The sequence below is a fragment of the Desmodus rotundus genome, chromosome X, assembly GCF_022682495.2.
Source record: "Desmodus rotundus isolate HL8 chromosome X, HLdesRot8A.1, whole genome shotgun sequence".
Lineage (NCBI taxonomy): Eukaryota > Metazoa > Chordata > Mammalia > Chiroptera > Phyllostomidae > Desmodus > Desmodus rotundus.
Genome location: NC_071400.1, coordinates 89,178,380 through 89,205,123, shown reverse-complemented (window position 1 = coordinate 89,205,123; position 26,744 = coordinate 89,178,380). Strand labels below are relative to the sequence as shown.

General features: G+C 34.0%; 1 protein-coding gene across 4 annotated transcripts in view; it reads left to right on the top strand.

Annotated features, from left to right (window-relative positions):
* Positions 1 to 26,744, top strand: part of CNKSR2 (connector enhancer of kinase suppressor of Ras 2) — a 280,032-nt gene that overhangs the window by 126,717 nt on the left and 126,571 nt on the right. For all 4 annotated transcript variants that reach the window (XM_053917527.2, XM_053917526.2, XM_053917525.2 and 1 more), the window contains exons 6-8: positions 2,457 to 2,576; positions 9,956 to 10,015; positions 14,042 to 14,110. In XM_053917527.2, the coding sequence (XP_053773502.1) occupies positions 2,457 to 2,576; positions 9,956 to 10,015; positions 14,042 to 14,110 (249 nt within the window). The remainder of the gene's footprint in view (positions 1 to 2,456; positions 2,577 to 9,955; positions 10,016 to 14,041; positions 14,111 to 26,744) is intronic.

Sequence of the window (26,744 nt, the reverse complement as noted above, 5' to 3'; positions counted from 1 at the left end):
AGACTTGTTGTGGTGCTGTATGTGGGAGAGGGGTTTGAGAGGGAACAATGCTGCTTGTTCAGCTCTGTGCCAGATTTCAGTCACTTCCTCCATTATCCACAAGCAAATTGGGTCCTTCTGGTGCTGATTCCAGGGTGGGTGGGTTTGTGTACACTCTAGGAACCTGTGGGTCTCTCCAATCAACTCTCCTGTGAGGCTGGGAGTTTCTTATGCCACCACAACCCCCACAGGTTTTTTCAGTCAGAGATTTTGAGGCTTTATTTCCCCAACCTGGAACCCTGGGTTGCATGGTCTGTCTCGTTCCCCAGTTTTTCCTCCTGGTTTATCCACATGCAAATGTGGGGCCACCCAGTCTACCAGCCACCGCCTCACCTGATCTGCCATCTGCTGCCTCGCCCACCGGGTCCTCCAGCTGCCGCCTTGCCGCATGTCCTCTCTGCCCCAGCTGCCTGTCTCTACCCCTCCTACCGGTCTGGATGAATGTTTCTTTAACTTCTTGGTTGTTGGACTTCCATACAGTTTGATTTTTGTGGCAATTCTGATTGTTTTTTGTTTTTAAATTTGTTGTTGTTTTTCTTTTGGTTGTGTGAGGAGGCAGAGTATATCTACCTACGCCTCTATCTTGGCCGGAATTCCTCAGACTCCTTTTTAAATAAATTATCCTCATTTGTCATATAAGCCATCGAAAGTAATTTTTATTATCCCATTTTCTGCATGAGGAAGCTGAGCCTCAAGTATACAAAATAACTTGGTCATGGCCACACAGCAAGTAACTGGCAGTGTGGTGATTGCCCACACCTGTCTTCATACAAAACCCAGGTTCCTTTCACGGGTATTGCCACTGTGCCAGTTGAGGTCTGTCTTTAGAAACAGATATCCACAATAAAAGTGCAGCCTTGAAAGGCAGATGCAAAAGCAGGAGTGCAAACAAGGAGAGAAAGTTAGCCTGGCAGTCTTTGTCATGTGACAAAGATAAACCCTGAAGAGACTGAGACCATGGACCAAGTACAGAATGCAGTAAATAAAAAAGAAGAGTCCTTATCCTGACCAGGCAGAATAAGTTGTCTCCCTTAAAATAAGGTAATGCAGTAATCACAGAATAAATGTAACATGTTGGAGATGGATAGAAGATAACACCTTAATTGCTACAAAAGAATACCTCCTCCTACAGTAGGGCAAAAAAGAACCCCAAAACAAACAACCCTCAAATGATGGACACCAGGCTCTTTTTCTTTATCCTCACCTAAGAATGTGTTTATTGATTTGAGAGAGAGAGAGGAGGGAGGGAGGGGAGAGAAAAGGAGAGACAGAGAAAAACATCGATGTAAGAGAGAGACATCAATCGGTTGCCTCCCGTAAGTATCCAAACTAGGGATGGAACCTGCAACCTAGGTATGTGCCCTGACCAGGGATCAAATTCACAACCTTTTGGTGTACAAGGCGACACTCCAACCAACTAAGCCACATGGCCGGGGCAACACCAGGCTTCTTTAAGTACAATGAGTGAGTGCCTATGAAGCATCTAGGGGCCAGCATATTTTAGGACTACATTCCAAGCTTTCTCCTCTCATATTCCACTTTTTCATGAGTTTAGACATCTAAGTCTTAATCATACTATTATGGATGTACCCTGTTTTAAATCTTTTGTTCTATATCAGTATGAATAGATTTTGTTTAACTAAAGCACAAGCTTTCTTTCCTCAGTCAACCCACTGTACCCTTTGTTAAAGCTTATTTGCTCTTCAGTTTATTCAACTCATATCTATATGTTCTAGGAGTTGTCTACCTAGTATGGGTAGTAGGTGGGAGTGGACGAGAAGTCAGAGATGAGTAGGACATGGTCCCTGCTTCAACAGGGCTTCAGAATGCAGTGATCACCGAATTTTAGACTGTTCATAGAATGCTGAGAATGCAGGATTGAGGGAGTGCCAAACTTTGCCTGGAGGAGGTGTACAACTTTATACAAAGATAACCTTGAGCAGGCAAGTCTAGATGAATAAGTAGGAGTTCATGAAGCATATTTGGGAGACTCATCTTCCCTGGACCTTGGCTGAATTTTTTAAAGTATTCTGATCATGAAGTAAAAGACAGCAAGTTTTTTTAAATCATTGAATTCAATTCAATCCAATGGTTGTTATCAAGGAGTTCTCAGATTGTTTAGAAAAATCATTTTATTTTAGGCCTGATGAATCAGATAATGGAACTAGCACATAACTGTAACTTTCTTGAATATTTCATGTCTAGTTCTTGTATCCATAATTTAGAATATAGGTGTGTTGTGTGCATGAATAATTTTTCACCTGAATACCTTTTTAACATAGATTTTATAGAATAAAATACCAACTACTGCTACAGTTTCTTTTGTTTTTCCTTGTAAAAAAAACTTGTAACAAAATATGATTTATGTGTTACTTACATTTATTTATCATAATTTTTTTTTTTTTTTTTGCTTTCAGTGTAAAACTCTTTCTGGAGTGTGTGACCACATCATATCCCTGTCATCGGATCCTCTGGTTTCACAGTCAGCCCACCTGGAAGTGATTCAGCTGGCAAACATCAAACCAAGTGAAGGGCTGGTAAGATATACCGTGCTTATCACAGTCACCATCCATCAGCAGATAGCCAAAGTTGTGGGCAAAGCAGCCTCTGAAATTGGGAATCCATGAGTTTTAACAAACTTTGAACATTTTGGTATTTTTTCTAAAGGAGCTAAGGTGGTGGGATTTTATCATAAGAAGATAAATGAAAATGAAAGATAATTAAACATGGTGATTTCTGAATTACCCTGTTTACTTTGTTAATAATTTAGCTTTTATTGCATTCTTTCACCTCCTGCAAAAGTTCCTTAGGTTTAAAGGAAGTTTAAGTTAAGAGTTTTATAAGAACACCCATGAGAGTGGGTGTTTTATTTATTTTGGTTTGGTTTGTTCTAGTTTTAATAGGTCTCCCTTCGCTTAGGGTAGTTAAAGTAAACAAATATGATATTCTTTATAACTGACATCCACTATTTCCTATAAGGGTGAGTAAGCTGGTGGATCTTATGAAAATTAGGCTAGCATCCATGAGGTGTACTTTTTAATTATGTAATAATAAAGGTAGTCATCTTCCATATTTTGTTCACCTTATTAAAAATGTATTACTTCCAAATGTAACCCAAGGGAGAACGTCTCTTTGTTAATCCTATAGAAAGAAAGCATATAAAATCAATATTAATGAGGGAGAAAGAAATGACACCTACAAAAGGTCTGCTGCCAGTTTTAAGACAGATTTATAAAAAGCAAGAAACTAGCTGGAGAACATCTTATACAACTACTGCATGTTAGGTTGGTGCTACAGAATTTCTAATTTCTCCTTGTAGATCAATTTTCTAAGGATGCAATTAATGATATTTTAGAAAATAGGAGTGAAATAAGCCAGGCAGTGAAGGACAAATACCATATGATCTTACCTATAAGTGGATCCTAATCAACAAAACAAACAAGCAAGCAAAATAGAACCAGAGACACTGAAATAAAAAACAAACTGACAGTAACCAGAGGGGAGGAAAGAGAGGGATAATGGGGGAAAATAAGGAAAGGTCCATCAAGGAACATGTATAAAGGACTCATGGACAAAGCCAAAGGGGGTAGGTTCGAGGGTGGAAGGCAGGGATAGGTGGGATGGGGGACCTTGGAGGGGTGAAAATGGAGACAAATGTACTTGAACAACAATAAAAAAATTTTAAAGGAAATCTTAGAAATTGGCATTAATAATTTAATTCAGATTATATGTTGTTAAAGGTCTCTAAGCAGGTTTAAGTTTTTACGTGGTGTTTCTTCTTCAATTAAATATATGAGGTCTGTCCAGAAGGTATCCAGTCATGTAATATGAAAAATAGAGACATTTATTGAAGAAGATCCAATAGGACAATGACGCCTCAGTCCCCTTCAAAGTAGGCACCTCGAGGCCTCACACAGTTCTCCCAATCACCATCAGCTGCCTGATGAGATTGTCCTGAATCTCGCTGATGGTCTGATATCTGTTCCCTTTCAAAGGTGATTTTAGTTTGGGAAAAGCCAGAAGTCGCAGGGCGCCAAATCTGAGCTGTAGGGGACTGAGTCACCTAGGTGATTTGATGTTTTGCCAAAAAACTCTTCAAGGGATGTGATGGATTAGCAGGCATGTTGTCGTGATGAAGCAGCCAATCACCAGTTGCCCATAGCTGCAGCCTTCTGAATCATCTGAATTGTTTTCACAGAGGAATGTTCAAGCTTCACTCAAAATCTGATGCAGATCCATTGCTCTGCTCGCTCACTCATTTTGAATGCCACTGCCACACAGTACACATGCTCACTCAAGGCCATCTACCACCCCCACTGACTAGGTCAGTGAAGTCGTCTTGTTCATGCATATGCATTCCAGTCCCCTCTCCTTGGCTGCCAGGTTACATTGATGTCATACAAACTGTTCTTGTTATATTAACAATGGCTGGACTTTTACTCTTCATTGGCCAAACCCTTCATTGGCCACCAGTGATTTTTCAGTTTGAAGCCATCTCTTCTACAGAGTGACTTTTCTTGTAATATTTGGAAAATTACTTTTAGGTAACCATAGTTCCTCAGACTTTAGTTGTTTTTATTGGTATCTTCCTGAGAAGATGGAAATCAGCATATCAGACATAGCAAGCAAGCATGTCATCATTGTAATATGCTTGTGTTATATATAACCATGTGTTATATATAACATTGATTAGTTTTAAGAGTTTGTGTAACATTTACACATTTATTTTAAGTAATACTTATGATTTTAAATTCTTAATATTCCTTCTAGCCCATTTTAATTTAAAACATCTTTCAACCTATAGTATTAGTTTCCTTTCTACATCTCCCCTTTCAGTTGTTATAAAGGAAAGGAACCTCTCTAAGCATGATTTATAGAGTGGGAAATTATGAACTAATTACTATGTTATAGTAGAGTAGGAATCAAGACACCTGGATACAAATCACTTAAATAAATACTGCTGTGAGTGTGACCTGGGGGAGGTTGGGGTAGTAAATTTAACTTCGTTGGCCTTTTTCTATTCATCTTTAGACCTTTGGGAGCAGGAAGGGTGGACTAGGTCATCTTCAATGCTCTCTCTAATTCTGAGTCTGCAGTTTTAAGGATGGTATTGATCTAAGAACAAACCCTGATTTTTCTCCCTCTAATTTCTACTGAAATCATGGTGGGGGGGAGGGTTGCTATGTGAAGTGAGTCAATACAATGCTAATTAATGGACTTTATGAAATATTGATTTTAAAAAATTAAGTTATAGCTTTTTATTTCTGTGATTTAAAAGAAGTAGACCTGGGTCTGCTCTTTGGAATAACCACAAATATAAAATGCCAAGAAGCAAATTCAGTTAGTCTGGAAAAAGAGCTAGAAAAGAGAATAAATGAGTACTTGCCATTTGTCAGTTATTTTCCTCACAATTCTATAGAGTAGGTATTAATTTTTTCAAATGATAAAATTGAATCATAGATCTTTACCACTTTGCCCTGTATCACACATAGGTAATACATAATAGAGGCAGGGTTTAAGTCCAAGTAAATTTAGATGAAGTTTATCTCCAAAGCTTGTTCCATTATCCCACACTTAAATTTGGAATTGCTAAAAGGGGTGTGAGAAGTTTAGCAGAATGACTTTAAAACTGGACCTATCTAAAGAGATTTTTTTTAAAGGACAGGCAGCAGGACTTCACTGGGAAGATATTTCAGAAGGAAGAAAAGAAAAAAATAAAATTTTGAATATTCATAAGAGTTAACACAACACTATTTCTTATGGTTTATGCTAAAGGGGAGATGACTAAATAGAAATTTTACATGATTTATACAAGGTATCATTTTGAAAATTAGACAACTTTTAATTAAGTTTACTCAGTCACATTTGAATAGATTTGAGGATTTGGGTAACATTTAGCTTGTGCTTAGCCATAGGAGTTGTATAAAATGGTAAATGAAGGAAAGAAATGGAAAGAGTTGGGAAAATACCAAGCTTTAATGAAATTTAATTAGCTTCAAAACATCTGCAGAAGGTCTTCTGCCAGTTTCAAAACAGAACATCTCTTACAGGCAAAAGGTAGCTGCTTTGTTCTTCCACTGATAAACTTATTAACTGTTCATCAGCTTTCTACCTAATTAGTCAAATCTCCTAGGATTTGTTAGATTTGAGCATTGTAAGGAATGGCGAGAAATGTGCTTAATTATGATTAAAAATATGAAACTAGTTTCTAAAATGCTTTTAAACAAAACAATTAGCAGAAAATTAGAGCTAAACATATCTAACTAGATCAGAGCCAAGAGATGAGTTGAATAGAGAATAAAGGGCTGAGGGCAGTGGGCATCCTTGGGGAAGCCTCTTAGGCTCAGAGAGTTCTTTTGCTAGTTAAGCACTTGGACCATCTCCAAATATGCCTTATTTCATTAACTTGACTCTGAGGTTTCTTTGGCTTTTATTGGTTAACCAGCATTCGGAGACAGAGTAAAGCAAACGTCATTTTGGCAAGCTGAGCTGGAGAGAGGGAACTGTTCAAGTCAGCTCCAGATTAATTAATTGGTGTTAGAAAAAAAAGGAAGAATGAATGTTTTGATGAAATGGAAACCCAAATTTGTCTAGTTCCAGAAAAAGAGCCATTTGAATGCTATGTGTATGTCCTCTTGCTATTTGACCCTTTCTAAGAGGGGAACAAGTGATCAGATGTAGTTCTGTGGACTCTTCATTATTGAGAAGTTGATTAGTTCAAAGGTCATCCAAGCAACTTGTTTCTTCTCTTTCTTTTGGTCCCTGACTTTTGGCCATTTTTCTCATTAGTACTACCAGAGGAAGATCAAAAGGGTGAATAAGTTAGTTTTTGGTTATTTTTTCTTCTTTATTGAATTTAGTGGGGTGACACTGGTTAGCAAAATTATACAGGTTTCAGGTGCACAGTCCTACAACACATGACCTGTACACTGTATTGTGTGTTCACCACCCCAAGTCAAGTCTCTGTCCATCACCATTTATCCCCCCTATTAAAAAAAGCAGTTGCAGAAAATGACTTACTGAACCTAAAAGTGAAAATATTGCATAAAAGAAAATATATTCATTCTTTGTGCATTTTTTAAATGTTTTCAGGAACATGTATAAAGGACACATGGACAAAACCAAATGGGGGTAGGATCAAGGGTGGGAATTGGGAATGGCTGGGGTGGGGGGAGTGGTTGGGGGAAAATGGGGACAACTGTACTTGAACAGCAATAAAAAAATTTTAAATAAAAAATTAAAATGTGCTTTATTCTACTGCTCATAACTATGAAGTTGCTAGACTTGAATTCTGCGTACATAGCTAGATCCTTCTTTATTTAAGCATTTAAACATTTTTCAACCATCTGAAAAAATAGCTTTAATATAAATCATGTAGCATTTAATTATGTATAAATAATGATGAGATCCTTTTCCTATAACTAATACATACTTGCTTTAGCTTACAATTGCCATTTTTAAAGTTCCTGATATATGCAATAATTACACCCAGATTTTATCTCCAGAGTCGTAACTAGACTATCTCCATAAGTTTTTATTATCCCAATAACTATAATGTCTTTTCTAAACGTTTCTCTTAGGATACTAGACTTTATGATCTAATCATTTATGAGATTATTTAGAGCTCTTGTCAAACTCCTTAATCCGTAATCAGTAATGCACAGTGTTGAAAGAATTGTGAGAGAAATATAATCAACTTTGGCTTACAGTTGTCAAAAGAGATAGGTGATTAAAGTAAATTTGTAAAATATTAAATCCAGTTACTCTATATTTATAAATGCACTGCGCATAGTACATGCATGCTAAAGAGTTCTTAGTATTTTCAAATAGATGTTAAACAGTGAACATTTGACTTTTAATATCTATAATTGCCAAATATTCTGATAAGTGAAGGTATACACCTCTCCTGTTAATAAATCAATAAATCAGGATCCTAGTGTTGAGATTATGGTCTGGAGTCAGACTGCCTGGGCTTGAAAACTGGCTACACCACCTTGGGCAGACTCCCTAGCCTTTCTTTACCTCAGTTTCCTTATCTCTAAAACGGAGGTAATGATAGTTTCTATTTTAAATGTAAAACACTTAAAACAGTCCCTGCCATGTTATAACAAGTAGATATTAGTGATGATGGTGACAAATAATGAGTGATGATTGTTTTGTATGTCCAAGCAATATATATTTTTTCTTTCACTGTCTTTCCACTTTATCTTCTCACAATCATTCTATGTACAAAACTAAAACAAAATTCAGTGCTTAGCTATTACAAATATACTTTAAGATCCTTTACTAATTTCATGTCATTTTGTTAATTCCCGGGGGTGGTGAGGGAGAATAATACTGGAATAAATATCAACTTCAAAGGTTTGTTATACGCTTGTTACCAGCATAAGCTTGAATATTACCATATGGTCATAGGCAAAGACTACTACCCAATTTCTTAATTAATTTCTATTTGCAGTTGTGTTGAGGTTAGTAATTTATTTTATATAGTGATGAACTTCTATTTAAGAAACTAGAGTTCACAGGTAACTAGACATCTTTTAAAATTACATTCATTTTGTTTCACATTAGAGATCCAGGGTTAGACATTTTGGGGACTGATAACAACATTTTAGACACACTGACATTATTGAAATGACTTTTCAGAATTAAAACCTACGTGATGACTTCTTAATAATGCCACACCATGAACTTTACTGCTTCTTGTTTATATATTTTTACTTATTTTCAATGAAAATACATGTATATTCTAGTATCTAAATGTATAACTAACATAAGGGTATGGGAAATTAACATTACAGTAACTTTCTAACATAAGTGCTTAAATGTATGCTTTTTCTGAAATGATATTGTTGGTTATGTTAAGTTGCTTACATTTCAGACTTCAAATTTATTAAAATTAGTATTTTTTATTTTTCAAATCAATATTTTGAAGTGCAAAGCACTTTTATAGGTAAAGCCCTTTTAAGTCTTATCACTATCCATAATTTAAAGGTTTTGTTTGCTCTAATAGCTTCAGTTTCAGGATTTCTGGATAATCTTTACATTTCAATGAAGTTTTTCTAAAATGGCTTTATTTAAATGCAAAATGGAATCTCGTCCTCTTTATTGGGACAGGGTGTTGCCACGCATTACCTCTTAATTAATGATATAGAGATGATTGTATATAATTATTAAAACTTCATCAATAAGAAATAAAGGCAGAAAATGCAGGTTCCCACAAAAGACCAGGAGAAAAACAGTTTACTTTAACAGTATTTTATCACTCTTCTGTATCTAGTTAGTTGTAGTTGAAGTGGCTCTGTAGAAGCCTACTTATTATTGTATAGTATGTATCAAGTATAATAAGCTAACTACATACCAGTGTTTAAATTTTTCATTGTAACCTTTATTTTGCCACAGAACCTATAGTGTGGATTTTGAGGGATGAGGTTTGTTCTTTCTTCAGGGTATTGCATTATGAAGCTGCATTTTACAAGTTTCATAGGCAGTTCACTTACCAAGTAGTTATTTGATTAAGCCGTGTACAGCTTTCTTCAGGCAAACATTAGAACCCAGCACATTCAGATAAGAATTTCTTACCAGTTTAAAGATGGCATTATTGAATCATAGATTCATTCCTGGGGAATGTGGCAATTGTAATTTGATAGGGTTCAACACTATTGTAATAACTATGTATGGTGTCAGATGGGCACTTGAAATATTGGAAGGAATACTTTGCAAAGTATATGATTATCCAACTGCTATTCTGTATCCCTGAAACTAATACAAAATGATATTGAATATAAACTGTAATTTAAAAATAAAATTAAAAAAATTTAACCAAATAATAATTTGGTAGAATAATTTTTTGTAAATATGCTTGGAAATATTCCAGTTGCTTCACTTTTTTTTTCTGATGCTGTCTTTTTCTTAGGGTATGTATATTAAATCAACATATGATGGCCTTCACGTAATTACTGGAACTACAGAAAATGTAAGTATTGTAACATTTCAAATTTTGTGTTTTTTTTCTTCTATTGTTAAACAACCTATATATCTCACATAATTACAGTTGACTTGTGAGAGTATGAACTAATTAGGAGATAAAACTGGAAGTATATTAAGTTAGTAACTGCTGGTTTAGGGAGAATTTCAATGAGTTTATTTAGTTTAGAATAGCAATTTACTTAAGGTAAATCAGATGGTTTCTGTTTGCAGGCAGAGATTTGTCTTTGTTAAGTATTTTCTGGTTCATGACAAGTTATTGTGACATCTAAAATAATCCACATCCATCTGTCAAATAGTTTATTTATGCTAAGAAACTTAGCTCACATAAGAAAGAAATATCAGATAAGTCATACTTTCTGAATACTTTCTGTATAATTCAGCTTAATTTAGTGGAGGCAGCCTGGTATAACTCAGTGGTTTTCAGTGAGGACCTCCCTGGACCAGCAGGATCAGCTTCCCTTGGGAACTTGTCAGAGATGCAAATTCTCAGGCCCCACCCCATACCTACTGAATCAAAAACTCTGGAGACCGGCCTAAGAGAACTACTGCAAGCAGTGGGTCAGAGTGAGTCCCTGGGCCCCAGTCCTACAAGCAGTTCTGCAGCTTAATAGCAGTGTAATTTTTGGCAAGTCATTTACCCTCTCGTTCATTTAGTTTCCTAATCTATAAATTGGAGATAAGCCATCTGCACTACATACCTCACTAGGTTGTTGTGAAAAATCAAACAAGTTAACAAATATGAACGACTATGCTGTAAAGCTATAGAAATGTGAAGTCATTGTGTTGGGCATTAATACTATCATTATGATAGATTTGAATAGCATAATAAATCATTATTCCTGCATTGGGTTGTCCCAGATTTTCTTCCTACTCTTTTAATGAGGTGCAGATCTTTGAATGTTATTCTTTTGGAAATTCTAACAATGTGTGTGTTTTTGCCGTGTTCCTTCAAAGACAGGTGGAATTAGCTAATCTTAAGTTATTATTGATCTTATCATTTCACTAGCATTTTCTTTTTAAAAATCAACATTGTCATCTAATTCTACTATTACTTTAAACATTTATTGACTCCCCTCCCCACTTCTCTTGGTTTCTGTGAATGATGAAACACATAATAATATCTTATAGTTGGGTTGCTGTACTGACTTCACATTTGGCATTAAATATGAGAGGTATGTGAGATCAAGAATATCATTTAAATTCATGTTGTGAACTATTTAATGTTTTAAATGCAGTGAGATACTGTAAACTATAAACTTTTCATTGATCATTCTCATATACTTGTATATCTTTCTGATCATTCATTTATTCATTTGTTCATTTTAACAAACCTTTATTCATATCTTCTATGTTTCAGGCACGGGGCTAGGTATTGAAAGAATTTAAAAGTTAAATTAGCTTGTTGCTTCTACAGAGTGCAAATAGGAGTTTGTCTGTGTAATCAGGCTATGAAATTTGCATAGATGGACAGAGGAAAGAATAGTAAATACTGCCAAGTGAAATCAGAGAAGGAATCACAGAAATTGTGATTTGGAACTGTATCTTGAAGAATTGGTAGGAACTTCATTCCTATATTGCCTGTTGTCTAAAAAAAGTTGAGCACTATACTTTGATCATATTAATTACTCAGTAACATTTGATAAATGGACACATTATCAAAGAAAGATTGATTCTGTTAGTAGTTCACGTATGAACCAAATATTAATAGTCTATCACTTAATTATATTTTCTTCAAAATATTTTACTATTTTTGGTAGCCTCAGTCATTTGTCATTAGGAGATCTGTGTTGAGTCTTAGTAAAGCTCCTCACTAAAGTGGATAAGTTATTTTGCTTTGCTGTGCCCTAGATTCCTAGTTTTCTCATATGGAAAATGTGGGCTTTAGACAAAATGATCTTTTGGTTCCCTTTTAAAACTAGAAGTCTATATTTTATAAGACTTAGTCCCTTTTTTACTTACCTCTGCAAAAAGTAGTTTCGGATTCTTTGAATTTTATGTATCAACTATCATTTTCTTTTACATCATGACTAGAGCCATTGGCTTGATATTTTTAATTTTGTCCCCTAAGTTTCTTTTTTTTTTTAAGATTTTATTTATTTATTTGTAGACAGAGGGGAAGAGAGGGACAGAAACATCAATGCGTGGTTGTCTCTCGTGTGCCCTCTACTGGGGACCTAGCCTGCAATCCAAGCATATGCCCTGACTGGAAATTGAACCCTTTTGGTTCACAAGCCAGCGTTCAATCCACTGAGCTACACCAACCAGGCCCAGTTTCTTTCTTTTTTTATTGTTATTCAAGTACAGTTGTCTCCATTTTCTCCAAGATAAATAATCCAATTAAAAAATGGGCAAAGGACTTGAACAGACACTTCTCCGAAGAGGACATACAGAGGGCCCAGAGACATATGAAAGGATGCTCAGTATCACTAGCCTTCAGAGAGAGATGCAAATTAAAACCACAATGAGATATTTTTCTTCTCTACTATCCTTTAAAAACATCAATTGTGAGCCAAATAGCACAAGGACTGTCTCTAAAGTTACCGCTCTGTTAAAGTAATGATTTACAAACTTTTTAGAACTGTTAAATGGTACTTGTCTGATTTTTTAATATACCCACCTCCTAAAGATGTTGTAAAGTAAATACAATTTTTTTCTTGTTATGACATCATTCTTAGGGTTGGGTTAATATCCTAGATGAACTGTCCTCTCAATAGTATACTTGTGTTACTGCTTCAAACTGGAATTCCTTATATCACCTTGTCTTGAATTGTAGCCTATGGCAAATAATTTTTTGTGGATTTTAAAATTTGTTGAAATTGAAGTTAATATTGTTTTGACTTATTTGTTTTTGAAATAATTGGAAATTGGAAAAAGGATAAAAAAATAAAGGAATAAGAAGTCACTTTTAAAGTAAATCCTATTCCAGTGTCTCAAATGTAGCATTTTACTTTGCAATTCCATCACCATATCATTCTTCATTAGCTTTCAGTAGGTACTAATAAATAAATATTACAGTATTTATACTTGTGTTTGATAGAGAAATTAACACACATGAATGCACAAGTATATTTTTCATTAAAACACATTTTCTGTACATTTAGGAGTTCATACACATTGCAATATGTATAATCAATGATTAGTAGTCACTAAAGGAAAATAAAGAATAGTATTTTAAATTCATTATCCATACCTATAATATTATAAAATTTCTATCTTAAATCTCATGTTAGTTTTCTAAAGACTTCATAAACTTGTCACATTAATTTACCAAAGTTGGTTTTTGCTTACTTTTTTTTTTAGTCTCTTATGAGAATTTTTAAAAAGTGATGAAATTGTTACCTCTTGTGGAAATTCAGGCATTTTAGTTTTATTTAGTGTGGTTTTGTTTGCCAATATATTACACTGTATGAAACATAAGAAATGGGATGTTCTTATAATTAGACATTTAGATAGAGAATGTTATATAATGTAACTTTTAACTTGGTTTTCTAAGTTATTCAGAATCAATGGTATTAATAATGAAATAAATTAGTGATTTAATCATCAGTTGACAGAGTTCTGATGCTGATCATAAGCATATACTTGAAAATACTTATTTGCTAAAGTTAATGTGAATTATTTGCATTAAATAGAAAGGATCAAAGTTTAAAAAGATAATGTTTTCAATTGCATTTTTGAACCATTTGCCCAGTAGACCCTACTAGGGTTGCCTGTATAAAGTTTGCACTGGCTAATACCAATTATTATCCCCCCATTATGCTCTCAGAAATGTACTGGTCTTTTATAACATAAATATCTATATATTGTTTTGCATTTCTACTTTCCATCATTAGTTATAAATAGAATGCAACACTATATTAAAAGCTAGTAATCTTTTGTTAGCTTAATTCCTAGAAGATGATAATTAAATTATTGATCTAATTTAAAGAGGTGAATTTATTACAGTGTTTCAGAGAGAGGACATGACTGATAAAATTTATATTCTTTATCATTTCCTTTATGTTACATTTAGTCACCTGCAGATCGGTGCAAAAAAATCCATGCTGGGGATGAAGTGATTCAAGTTAATCATCAGACTGTGGTATGTATAATTACCTTCTGAGTCAGTGGGAGGAACTAATATAAACATTTCCTAAAGTTTGAAAAAATCAATGAAATGAAATGCCTGTTTGTGTAGAAAATAGTTGAATAACCTTTTAAAAAATAATTGAATGGCTATTCTTCTTAATTATTTGATGGAATGAATGTAAGGCATAGTTTTAAAAGAACATGAGGAATTTGGGTGGTGACTGAGGTTAGATATGCATTTCTATATGGACAGCTACAAGGTAACATTATGTGCCCCATGAACTGGGATAATAATTTAGAATATAAATTAAAGTCACAATGCATACAAATTTATCATTTTCTTGATATAACTTTTAAGTTTTATTTTACAAATTATTGCATTACCTAGTTGATATGTTTTTTAACAGCATTCATCTACTTTAAGATTGATATGTTCATTAAATTATCTGGTATATTAATTTATTTTGAATGTTGATTTTTTAAATTAATATTTAGTAGCTGAATTAGCTGTTCATTTCCCAAAAGAGTACTACAGTGTTAGTTTTAAAACTATTGCACTGAACTAAATAAGTTCATAAAATTTTCTTGCTTTATGAACTTCATGAATCCCCTTCTAGGCTAAGAATGACAGTAGCATTCTGTGCCTACGGTAGGTTTTCAAGGGCTATATTTCTTAATCTCAGATTTAGAAAGTGAACACCACGTGATTTTCATTTTAGACTATTTTCTGTCTCAGTTCACTTTGTTCTCATATCTCTGCCCAAATAGAATATATTGTTTAAAAAAATGAAGGTGAAATAATCTTATCATTAATATAATAATCCCCATTTTAGAAAAATGTTTTTGTTGTGGTAAATATTTTTAGAGCTCACTAATTTTTTAGCATGAGTAATTATTTCTTGTTGTACCTTTAACTAAATTTGCTTTTGCATAGGAGAAATTTTAAAAAGAAAGGCCAAATTTTGGGGGTTAGAAGACTTTTGTGAAAATTCTGACCTTTCTCTGATTACTGATCTTAAGGCTGAAGTCATTTTAATTTTGGCTTTAAATAAACTGAGAAGTTTGGGGTAATTTGGAGAGGCTACTGAACACTGATAATTAAAGTTATGGTATTTCTTCAATGAGTTCATTATCTAAGTGAATAAAAGCTAATGTAAATTTAAAAATTAAACACGTGAGTATAAGGTTAATAGGAATTAATGCAGAATGTTAGTAATCAAAAAAGCCTTTGCACACTATGACAGTTTTGATGATGATTAAGTTCTCATCACTAGAAACTGTACAAAGTGGTTGTCCTGACTAAAGTTTCTTATCCCCCAGGATGAGGGTTTGGATAGTGCGACGAAGCAGCTGCTTCGTTAGACAGGCAGTTTCCCCCTCTTCTAGTGTTCAAGTTGCTTCCATTTCTCCAACATGACCTTAACAAACATGACATCTGTTGGATAGATGGGCCAATTTCCAGTTGGTCAATTCTAAGAGGATAGAAATTAGTCTCTAATGAAAAATAAATTGTTTAAAGGATACTCTTTGTGGAGCAAAGATTCTGCTATTTATGAAATGAATACGAAAATCTTTAAAAGGTACAAATGAGCTAATGTATCTATATCTATTGATGATATTTAAATACTATGAGAATGTGTAAATATATCTTTGCATCACAGGAATATTCTAAAATATTGACAACTACACAAAATAATGGTGGGGAAACTTCCAGTTTTTGCTCTGAAATTGACTTATGGCTTTAAGTGAGCTATGGTAACTATTGAAGCATCATTTTACCTTTTTATAATGATAATCATAGCCAGCACTTGCTGAGTTCTTACAGTGTGCCAAGCATAATGTTAAGTACTTTACTTATTTTATGTCATTTATTCCTTACAGTGATCCTACAAAGAAGGTATATGTGGAAATTGAGACTTAGAGTGATTATTTAACTTAACCTACAACACCAAGCTCTCTGAGTCTAAGGCCCATGCTCTTACTTTAGTTTCACTATACTCCCTCCCCAAACTCAAATTATAAAATTATCAGACAAAAGGGGAAGAATTCTAACAATCATGTAAGTAAATCTCCGGATTCAGTGAGAGATTAAGTGGGGCCAAGGATAAGAGAAGAGGAAAGGAAGTGAGAATTTACATAACGGGGGTAGGATCAGTAGAACTAAAATTAGAAATGGCATTGAAATTTAACTTTTTCACTCCTTTCCTTCAGATAAATAAGATATATAAAACGCTTATCACAATGCCAGGCACACAGTAGTAGCTCAATAAAAATTAACTTTCGACCTCCTTTTTTCTTCCTTTTACTTGCTACAATAGTTGGGCCCATTGGAGTCCAGTTTCTTGACAGACTGCTGCTAGAACCTACAAATTGATTTTGGATAACAATAAAGGCAGTCTCTGACAGGAAAATATGTTGAATTCCATGACACTATTCTTCCTTAATATTGCGATCAATTACCAGATCTTTCTGTTCAAGTGAGAGGCATATTTGTGCAAAAATGGTGCATTTTATGAAATGCAGCTTACTCTGCCCTCTTTTTCTTGCTGTAGTGTGCATTGTGGTCTTTATAGTGCTTTTAATTGTTTTACTACCCAGTATACAGAGGTGGTGAAATGGAATTTTCCTGGGTTTTGTTACTATGAAAGATTGGATAGGTAGATAAATTCGTTGAAACAAGTATAAACTATTTGTAGTCTACAATTACCCCTTATATTCCTACATTTATTACCAGGTTGGTTATGATATAATAATTACATTAAACTATGGCTTAATACATTTGAAATGCAAATTTAATATTTTAATCCAGTAATTGATCAAAATAGTGAGATATTGTCAGTAATATTCTATAACAATTTAGACTCACTAATGAAAAGAGTGATAGTTAGTCTTTTAGTTCGAATGTTATTAGCCCGTTGAGTAGTTAGTATTTTTCTGTAATTTCAAAATTTTCTACTGATATAGGTACCATTGTACAAAATAAAATCTGATAACTATTCTTATTTTTAAATATCTAGAAAAGCAATTCGAATTTTTTCGCTATGAGTCTGAGAAAGTTGAACGAATCACAGATGAATTCAAGTACTATTTTTTGAGATTGCTAGTATGGTATATCTTCAAGATGTACAATTAGATGTGTGTGCTCTGAGTTTGCTTTTTTTAAAAAAAAGTATATTTTCTTATTTAAAATGAAACTGGAAGTTTTATGTCCTTTTTCATGTTGCTATATTTTTTATTGTAAGTGGCTTTTAAGCTTTTCAAATGACCATACTTCTGTGGCTGAGAAACTGTGGCTGCCAGGTAGGAAGAAGAGAAAATCATGAACATCCAAGCAAAGCAGACTGAGTCCCATTGCATGTCTTCCCTGCCAGTGAAGATGCAACTCCTCAAAGGCTGCTGGAATCTCCCAAGATTTTTTCCACTTCATCTGTCACTACATCCCTCTCTCTGGGAGATACCTCGGCATAGTTTGACTCAGCAACTCTGCCCTCACGATGCACTTTTAACATGTTTTTTAGTTGATGAGACTATTCAATATTTATAGCTATCTCTTTGGGCATATTCCTAATAAATTTGTTAAATTTCATGTTAATCCGCTTTTTTGATGTGTGTTCTAAAGCTTTAATTTTCTTCATAGGAATATCAGATGAAAAGAGTGGGATATGTGATGGTTCGATCCAGCATTTGGAAAAATTTCATTTTATTTTGTGTAAATATTTTTAAATATTCTTATTATTTTGAAAGGTCTTCTGGAACCTGGTGACTACATTCTGTCAAAAAAAAAAAGTGGTTTAATAGATGTGGCTGTAGAGACTACTGGAATGGAAAATAACCAGGTTGGGATAGTTAAGAAGACAGACTGCAGCAAATAGGATGTTGAGCATTGATTAGTGAGGGATGGAAGATGCGTGCTACAGCTAGTGGTTCTTCTAACCCCAAATAGTGAACATTGTTTAGCAAGAGTTAAACTGGGGATGGCAGAGGGGATGGGGTGGAGGGTGTTGGAAGGAACAAATTAAAGGTTTATAATGTCATCTGGAAGGGCTATTCTAACTTCATTTATATAATTCTCAAAGGTGTCTCATTTATTCTCTTATCCTCACTCTAGTCTCCCATTTTTGACCCTGTCCTCTCCCTCTTGTTCCTTCAACCCCAGGACAGTAAAGTATTGATTAAAGGGAATGCCAACATAATCAGAATGGATGGAGAGTGTGGTGACCCATTAAAGCCCAGTTCTTCTTTTCCTTCCCTCTCACCCTACAACCCTAGTCCTAGACTTCAACAGGAAGAGTAGCCCTTTGAGTGGAATCAATAGCATGATATTGGCTAACCCCAGAGGTGCTCGCTCTCTCTCTCTCTCTCTCTATTTTTAATTTACTAAATTGTCATCTTTGTTTTTCAGATTTTTCTTCTAACTTCATTTTCTTCCCTTTTCCTTTAACATCTTCATCTCTTCTTACTTAACTGTTTCTCTTCAGTTTTTTTTCATTCTTGCCTACTTTCTTCTGTTCTCCATTCTCAAAGGAGAAAGTATGTATCTTATAATTCTTCATACCCAAATATTGAAAACTGAGACCTCAAATAGCACTATTTCTGGTGCACCTTACATTTTATTCTGGTAAATACAAGATGTTGCTGTATTAAATACACAGAGATTATCTGTAGTAGTATGGTGCTTACTGTATTGCTTAATAAGTAGTTTTGATAATACCCTAAAATAACTCTGTTAGAATTCTAAGAAATTGGTATTCTAGAAGAGCCAGTGAATTGGTCTCTTTTAGAAGGGAAAAAGGAAACAATGAATCATAGATTTTAGTTATTCAGTAATGTTTTATTTCAAATTTTACCTTATATAACAAGTAGCTTATGAGATGATCATAATTTTTTTTATTTTACTTGAACATTGTGGATTTTATGAAAATGTGTAGAAACTAGCTTTGAAGTACCATATATTGATATAAACTATATATTATTTTGCCTAGGGAAATCAATTAATTAGTTTATTATCCAATATAATATTTTATGATTTTTCTGTTACCAAACTAAAATTTATTACCTTAAGTTTTTATATAAAAGAGATTAAGTTGTATGATGACTTCATAATGGTAACTTTCTGTTAACCAATTTATTTTCTCTGCAGATCTCTGCATCCTAATTTGCTTTTTTCTTATTTATGTAGTCCTTACTAGCTTCCCCAGGAAAAGAGAAATTGCATTTTAAAATGGTTACTCAGATTTGTATTTATTATTAGACAACATCTTTCAGTGGCCTCATCTTTCATTTAATATGATCTAGTTATTGTACATGGAATTTTAAAAAGGTTTCCTCATAAGTGATTGTTTTATGTGTTTAATATGTGTCTATTGGCTGACATTCTTACCTACTTCAGCTTGTTAAGTATGCAAGTCAGTATCAATAAGCTGCAACCCTGTTCCTACCACTACCAAAAAGGCAAAAATCCGCTAGTCTTAGCTGCCTAATCTACTTTCTGTCTGGGGGGAAGGGGGTCCAATTACTAGGTAACAGTTAATTGCCTGATGAAGATAATTACATGAAAGAGAAACACCTTAGAGCACCATAGAATAGGAAATTCAAGCAAAATCTTAAATACTTAACTTCTTTTTATGTTATTTAGCCCTAGGATTCTAATAGAGGCTTCATCCACTAAATTAACATTCTGATCAGCATGGTGGCTGAAACTTTAGGTAGTGTAGCCACTGATTATTTTTACATTTCCTTTCAGCTGCTTAACCTCAATACTGGGCACCAAGGGATTTTTTTTTTAATTGGAACAAATGGCAGAGAGAGTTCACTACAGCCCCATTTACAGTGGACATTGAGTTACCTTTTTTGTCTCAGTTATTAGATTCCTGGTAAAATGACTTTTAAATATAACTTCTACAGTGACAGTATTTATAGTCATTATGGAAGTTCATAAACTAAAATTTTTATTAAGATAGATTTAGAATGTTGTTATTTAGCTGTATACACATGCTTTGGTTTTGTTTTGATAAATATAGACTTCTATTGCAATATTTGAATATTCTCAAATAAACATATCCTTGTTAATTGTCTAACATTATGTGACATTATAAAGATTATTCATAGCAAGTAGTTGTAAATTTTTAAGCATGTTCCTTTTGTGCATACTAGGATTTGGGTTATTTTTTAATTATTTTTTCATTTGTATTCTTAAATTTAAGCATGATTTTTAAAATAAGTATAAATGTTTTCTTTATTCTCTCTCAGAATTCTTATTAATAGGAACTATAGATTTTTTTTACAATTTTTTTCATTTTTTTATTGTTGTTCAAGTACAGTTGTCTGCATTTTTCCCCTACAATCCCCCCACACCCCAGCCATCCCCACCTCCCTCTCCTGATCCCACCCCCCCTTGGTTTTGTCCATGTGTCCTTTATAGTTCTTCCTGAAAGATTTTTAGCTACCAATGCTTTGTTTCATCCCTTAGCTTTGGTGACCAGGACTCTACTTTTTATTTTTAAATATACATATTTCTAATATCTTTGCAAGAAGAACAAAAATGAAATATAGGAAGGAAAGGCTGAAATGTAATAATTTCCAAATATATGCAAACCCAAAATTGTTTTTAAAATTTAACCCATGTAACTATCTTCATAAAATTTTTGTTAAAGACTGTATTATCATGTTTCTTTTAAAATATCTTATTTATTTTAGGTGTTGGGGAATAAGTTTCTGTGGTGCGATCAAAGATTTGCTCCTGCCGCCTTTCACTTTGATGTGATTGTCTTACTCCTACATCTCCCTAGCAGAGGCTTTCAGACTCACTCAATTTTATCTTTTGAAGAAGTTAAAGGCCACAATGAATGATGATGAAAGAAAAACAAAATCGAATTCTATTTAGTTTTCTATAGCATATGTGAATGTAAACCATGAAGCCCCCCAAATAAACCTTTGTCTTCAGAGATTGCAACATTACTAAATGTCTTATTGAAATGGCAGAAGGGAAAGAGAGCTTGTGTTGAAGATGCCAAACTATACCCACAGTTTTTTAATCAGTTTGACACAGATGCATAGACATCAGTAATACAAAGGCTGCAGTTACTATGGGTGATAGGTACCAGGAGATAATGTGAGTAATAGGAAATGGAAATGTATCACCTTTGGTGTAAATGTGGGTGATTCATAAAACTTTAAGGAAAAAAATTATGATTACTATCTTCTTCCTTCCATAAGCTTCCTCATGAGTTCTTCAGAAAATTCTGATTTAAACCTCAGAACTTCTTGGTTATGGAGAAAAGACTCCAGAAAGATAGTATGCAATAAGTGAAAAAATACTAGCTTCTTGTACTGCTCAAGTTTGCTTTCTCTCTTGGACTCCCTATCCAGTTTTAGCATTGAGAAATTATGTCCTCTCTGCTTTCTCTTTAAACATAATGCACACATACATTATGTACGTGACTATCTATGAAATTCATATGGATATATTAATTACTAAAACATGTAAATTCAAATTGTGCATAGCTCAGCCTCATCCAGGTTTTACTGTAAAATTAAGCCACATTTTAAAAATGCCTTAAAATGCTTTGATGTATTCTTATTTCACTGGATAAGGGCCTTTTAAAATTAAGGAGGCTGTGAAATGAAAAGTGGCTCAATGAATAAAGATGTAAAATTTCATAATGAAAATAAAACTTTTAATGTCCATATTTCTTCTTTGCAAATGCACGCTCCTTTTATCATTTCCTAGGATAATTGCTCCTAATCATATATGTAAAAATGTCAATACTAAGGTTTTATTTAACATAGAGACATCTTTGGGACATCTCTGAATACTACGAATTACCTATTTAAATTACTTTGCTGGAATTTAAAATCACTTTCTTGCATATGTTTACTTAACCAAATGCATACCTTTCAGCTTGTATTTCTTTATATTTGAACATGGGTAATTCTCTATTTCTATTCAGTAAATAAATGATTGTGGAATAACAAAATGAGGATATCTCCAAATAAACTATAGGATAACATTTTAAGATGTTCTCATTAGCATTTTGTGGGGAAAATTTAAGTCTGGTGCAGTCTGTAGATTGGTACTCAAAATTTAGTAGTTGTAAGATCTTTTAAAGATATTGTGTATCCGAATTCATTACTACTGAAATCTTTATAATATATGACATTTCTTCCCCATAGCTTATTTTGCTAAAGAAAGAGGCAGTCATCAGTATAAATGTTGACTTCATTAGATACTTCAATAACTTTTTAGTAATGCAAAGAAACATAACACTAATAAATATCTCAAATACCAAAAATTTTGGCACAGTATCATTAGTCACAGTGTGTTGGGTTGTATATTGAATTAAGTCTCTTCAGTGCTTTTAAAAAGAGCAGAAGGACGTTTGTGTATAGTGTGACTCATCATCACACATTCATATACGCACACCTCAAGTCTGAAATTTCCTTTGTATCGTTTATAAATTACAACCTATAAGTAAGAGCGTGTGAATACATAGGAGCATGTGTAAATGTTAATGAATCTGATACTTTGTCTTGTGAAGGATAATAACTCTGAAAATATTTTAAGAAATGTCCTATCTTCCTTCCTTTAGGTATAGAAATGCTTTCTTGTATCTCCAAATACAATTGTAACAAAGGTGAAGAGAGTTTGGGTTCAAAGGCTTAAATTCTTACCTTTATGCTTATTTATAACTTTGTCTACTACTTGGGACCATAGAGTAGAGATTCCTTTCATATATTGGTCAAATAATTCACCAGCTGTTGTTTGGAAATCAGATGGGCTAGGGCGAGTCCTCAAGGGGTCAGAGACAACTTCCCTCTGTGTACCAAGAGGAAGGGAAGTCTTGCATCTCTTCAGCACCAGCCCAAAAAGCCTCTTCTGCATCTAATCCAGGCAACCCATTGTCCAAGGACCTGCCCACTTATATTATCCTTCACCTGGGAACCTCTGGTGTCTGCTTCAGCCTGATCAAAAAGTTACAAGCCCCATCCACAAGGAAGCAGAACCCCTTTGGCTTTTAACACCTGTGATAACCTTAAAGATTTTATTGAGAAATTTTAATCCAGTTGTGTTGTATATAAAATAAATTTCAGTGTGAAAGTTGGGGATTACATATAAACTAGAAAGTGATAAACTAGTAACTGCTTAGAGACACTGACTTTTGCTACCTTGGATGATAAGGAAGATATCATTGGTAGTTCAACATACATGGCAAACATATTATCTATAGCTAATAAGACATATTGTGTGTAAGATGCATATGGTGGTTTTTAAGAGGTTTATTCTAGCCCATGAATGCAATGTGAATGAAATATTCTATTAAATATTTAGAAAGAGAAATTTGGTCTATTTAGAAGTCCTACAAAATCTTTTTCTAGGGAAAAAATTTTAATGTTTGCGTAATATGTATGATAAAGCAGAATTTTTCTTTGACAAACAGAAACTATATCCACTTTTATATTCCTTGTCATAGTCACATCACTCTGAATTCAGGTCTGGAGTATTCAAGATATATACACTCTTTTTAAAACTATTCACTTATAAGGAAGTTTATTTGGTAATTTGGAGTAAAGAATGTCTATTATAACTTTAGCATCAATTTACTATCAATTATATTACATTTAGAGAAAAAATCAATACTAAATCTTGGTTTTACATACAAAACTAAACTCCCCTTGCGTTCCAAGGCACTTTATTGTCTCTGAAACATATACATTCTCATGTCTCCATATTATCTGAGTAGTCAAGTTATTAACAAATAATGTGTCTACCATTTTAAGGCAGCGTATCAACTCCAGGTTTAACCAGGCAAATAAGACTCAGTTTTTATTCTCCAAAAAATAAAAGGAACCTTCAAAATCCAGTTTGTGAGGGTGGGTGGAGTGGAGTGGGGGGTGAGAAAAAGTATATAAGTTTAATAAGAAACAGTGTGTGAGAAAATGCCACTATAGAAATACAGTGTGCTATGAGATTCACGTGAGGAAAATATGGCTCTAGCTGTAAGACACTTTATGATGGATATTGCATATAATATGAGCCATTATGGATAAGTAAGATTTTATAGATAGGAGAAAAATTGCAAGCAGAAGGAAGAGTGCTTTTGCAAAGACATCATTGAAGGTAACTGTACAGTGTTTGAGGAGAACATGTATTGTACTTATTTTACCAACAGTTCCACTCATACTGAACTACTGCAATTTGCTCAAACTAGTGTTACTTTCTCCTGTGGCTTTCTTTACTCCCTCATCCTCCACATCCCCTTCACGTAACTCCTAAAAAAATTCAGCTTAGACTATTACAAAACCTTCCCTGAACTCTCAAGGATTGGTTAGATGCCCATGTTGAGGGATCCAATTGCATCCTGTATTAACCCTGTTGAGATACTTCTCTCACTTTCCTGTAAATGTTTATCTACCTGCTCAATTCTCCCCCTGCTCAATAATGAGACACAGACTGAGCTGCATGCACCATTTTATCCATAATGCATGGGAGGCAGACAAGACTTAGTGATTTTAAAAATTACAATGCCTGATGTTCGCATATTAAACACCTAAAATATCCTAGACAGGAGTGAGTCATTGCCTACAAGATGTACATGTACATGATATATGTACGGGGGTTCTCAAAATGTGGTTCCCAGCCAGTAGCATCAGCATTACTTACTAACTTGTGAAAAAAAGCATGCAAATTATAGGGTCCCACCTCAGGCCTATTAGATCAAAATTCTGGAGGTTCAAACAGCAATCTATGTTTTAACAAGTCTTCCAGGTGAATCTAACACATGCTAAAGTTTGAGAACCCATTAAAAAGAAATAATAGTTCTGGCTGGTGTGGCTCAGCGGACTGAGCACTGGCCTACGAACCAAAGGGTCACTGGTTCGATTCCCAGTCAGGGCACATGCCTAGGTTGTGGACCAAGTCGCTGGTGGGGGGCACATGAGAGACAACCACACATTGATCTTTCTCTCCCTCACTCTCTCCCTCCCTTCCCCTGTCTAAAAATAAATAAATAAAAAAATTTTTAAGAAAGAATAGGAAACAGCTATGGTCATATCGATGAGGGACCTTTGTGAGGAATTGATTTTTTTCACTGGCTTAAAAGGAAGAACACTTACACTGGTGGTCTTTTGGAACTTCAAGAGTAAAAGTGGAAAGACCAGTTAGGCCCCTGTTCTAAGTCTAGCAATCAGGTACCCAAACCAAAACTAAGGCAGTGAGAAGAGGCATTAGTGGCTGTATTCTTCCCAACCAAAGGGAGGGGACAGTCATTGAGTCCAAACTCCAAACTTGAAAAGGTAATGGGGAACTTTTTGTTGTTGCTGCTGTTGAATGAGAGTAGGGATAATGAGTTTGACTTTAAAGTGTTACATTCATTTGTACTACCACTGGGATATTTAGGGCAGGATGCTTGTTCTCATAGTGCTTTGTGCTTTAGAATCAGACAGACTTGAGTGAGAATTCTGGCTTTTCCACTTACTATATTTGTAGTCTTGACCAACAAAACTTAATCTCTTTTTGCTTCAGTTTCTTCACATGTAAATTGCGTTTAATAGTTTACCTCATAGGGCTGTTGTAAGAATGAAGATACATATAAATAAAAGGAATGTAATATAGATATCAAGATCTAGTATAGTGAATTATTGGGACTTTATTATTCAGTATCTATTAGTGTGGATGAATTGAACTGTTGGAAATATGTCACTAGAGTTCTTTATAGGAAGCAGGGATGGTTAGAAAGATTTGAGAGTCACATGCAGAAAGTTCTTAGTAGAAGCTCTGGGAAGAGAAGAGATTGTTGTAAGAAGACTACATGAAATATTAGAAAGGGATCTAATACCTAGCCCAGAGGAAATACCTACACTTATTGGTGTGAGTAAGAAAAGATGGAGGACATTAATCAGAGATGTACCAGGACCACATTCCTTTACTTAAGCTAATCTGTTGTCATGTGGTGTACTTGCATTTTCCTACCCATTCTGTGTATTAGAGTCAGAATGTATTATGACTTCGGAAACCTAATCTTTTAGCCTGTGCAATAATATTAAAACTTTTTTTGGTGTTAAGCTCACTATTTCATAAATTAACCAATTCCTTTTTGGAATCTTTGGTTATTAATTTTTTTCATATATATCCATAACCATTAGCTCTTAAGATTTTTTACTTATTTAATGCCTTCCCAGATTAGTGGATTATACTCCTGTATTAATGTCCATTAGAATCCTTTCTTCCCTTTTTCAAAGCTCCCTCTATTTCCTAATACAGAAAGATTTTCATTGTAAAGAATACTTTAAAGTCATTTTTCATATTACTATTACAGAATACTTTCCCATGGTTTCTAATTCAAGTCTGTCATGCCTAATATTTAAAAACTATAGCCAAAAACTTAAATGAGAAAATTGAAAGCTAATCTTGAAAAATGATTAACATGCATTGATATACTTTACTTATTTTTAACATGTGTATACCATTACATTTAGCTCCTAAATGGAGGCTCCTAAGTATCTTAAAGTTATAACAGCTATTTCCCTCACTTTATCATACCTTCTACTCAATCCCTGCTATCATCTGCCAGCCATAAGTATCTCAATAACATTTAAAGAAAAATAAATTAATTTCCAGAATTCTCTACACTTTATTATATGGCTGAAGA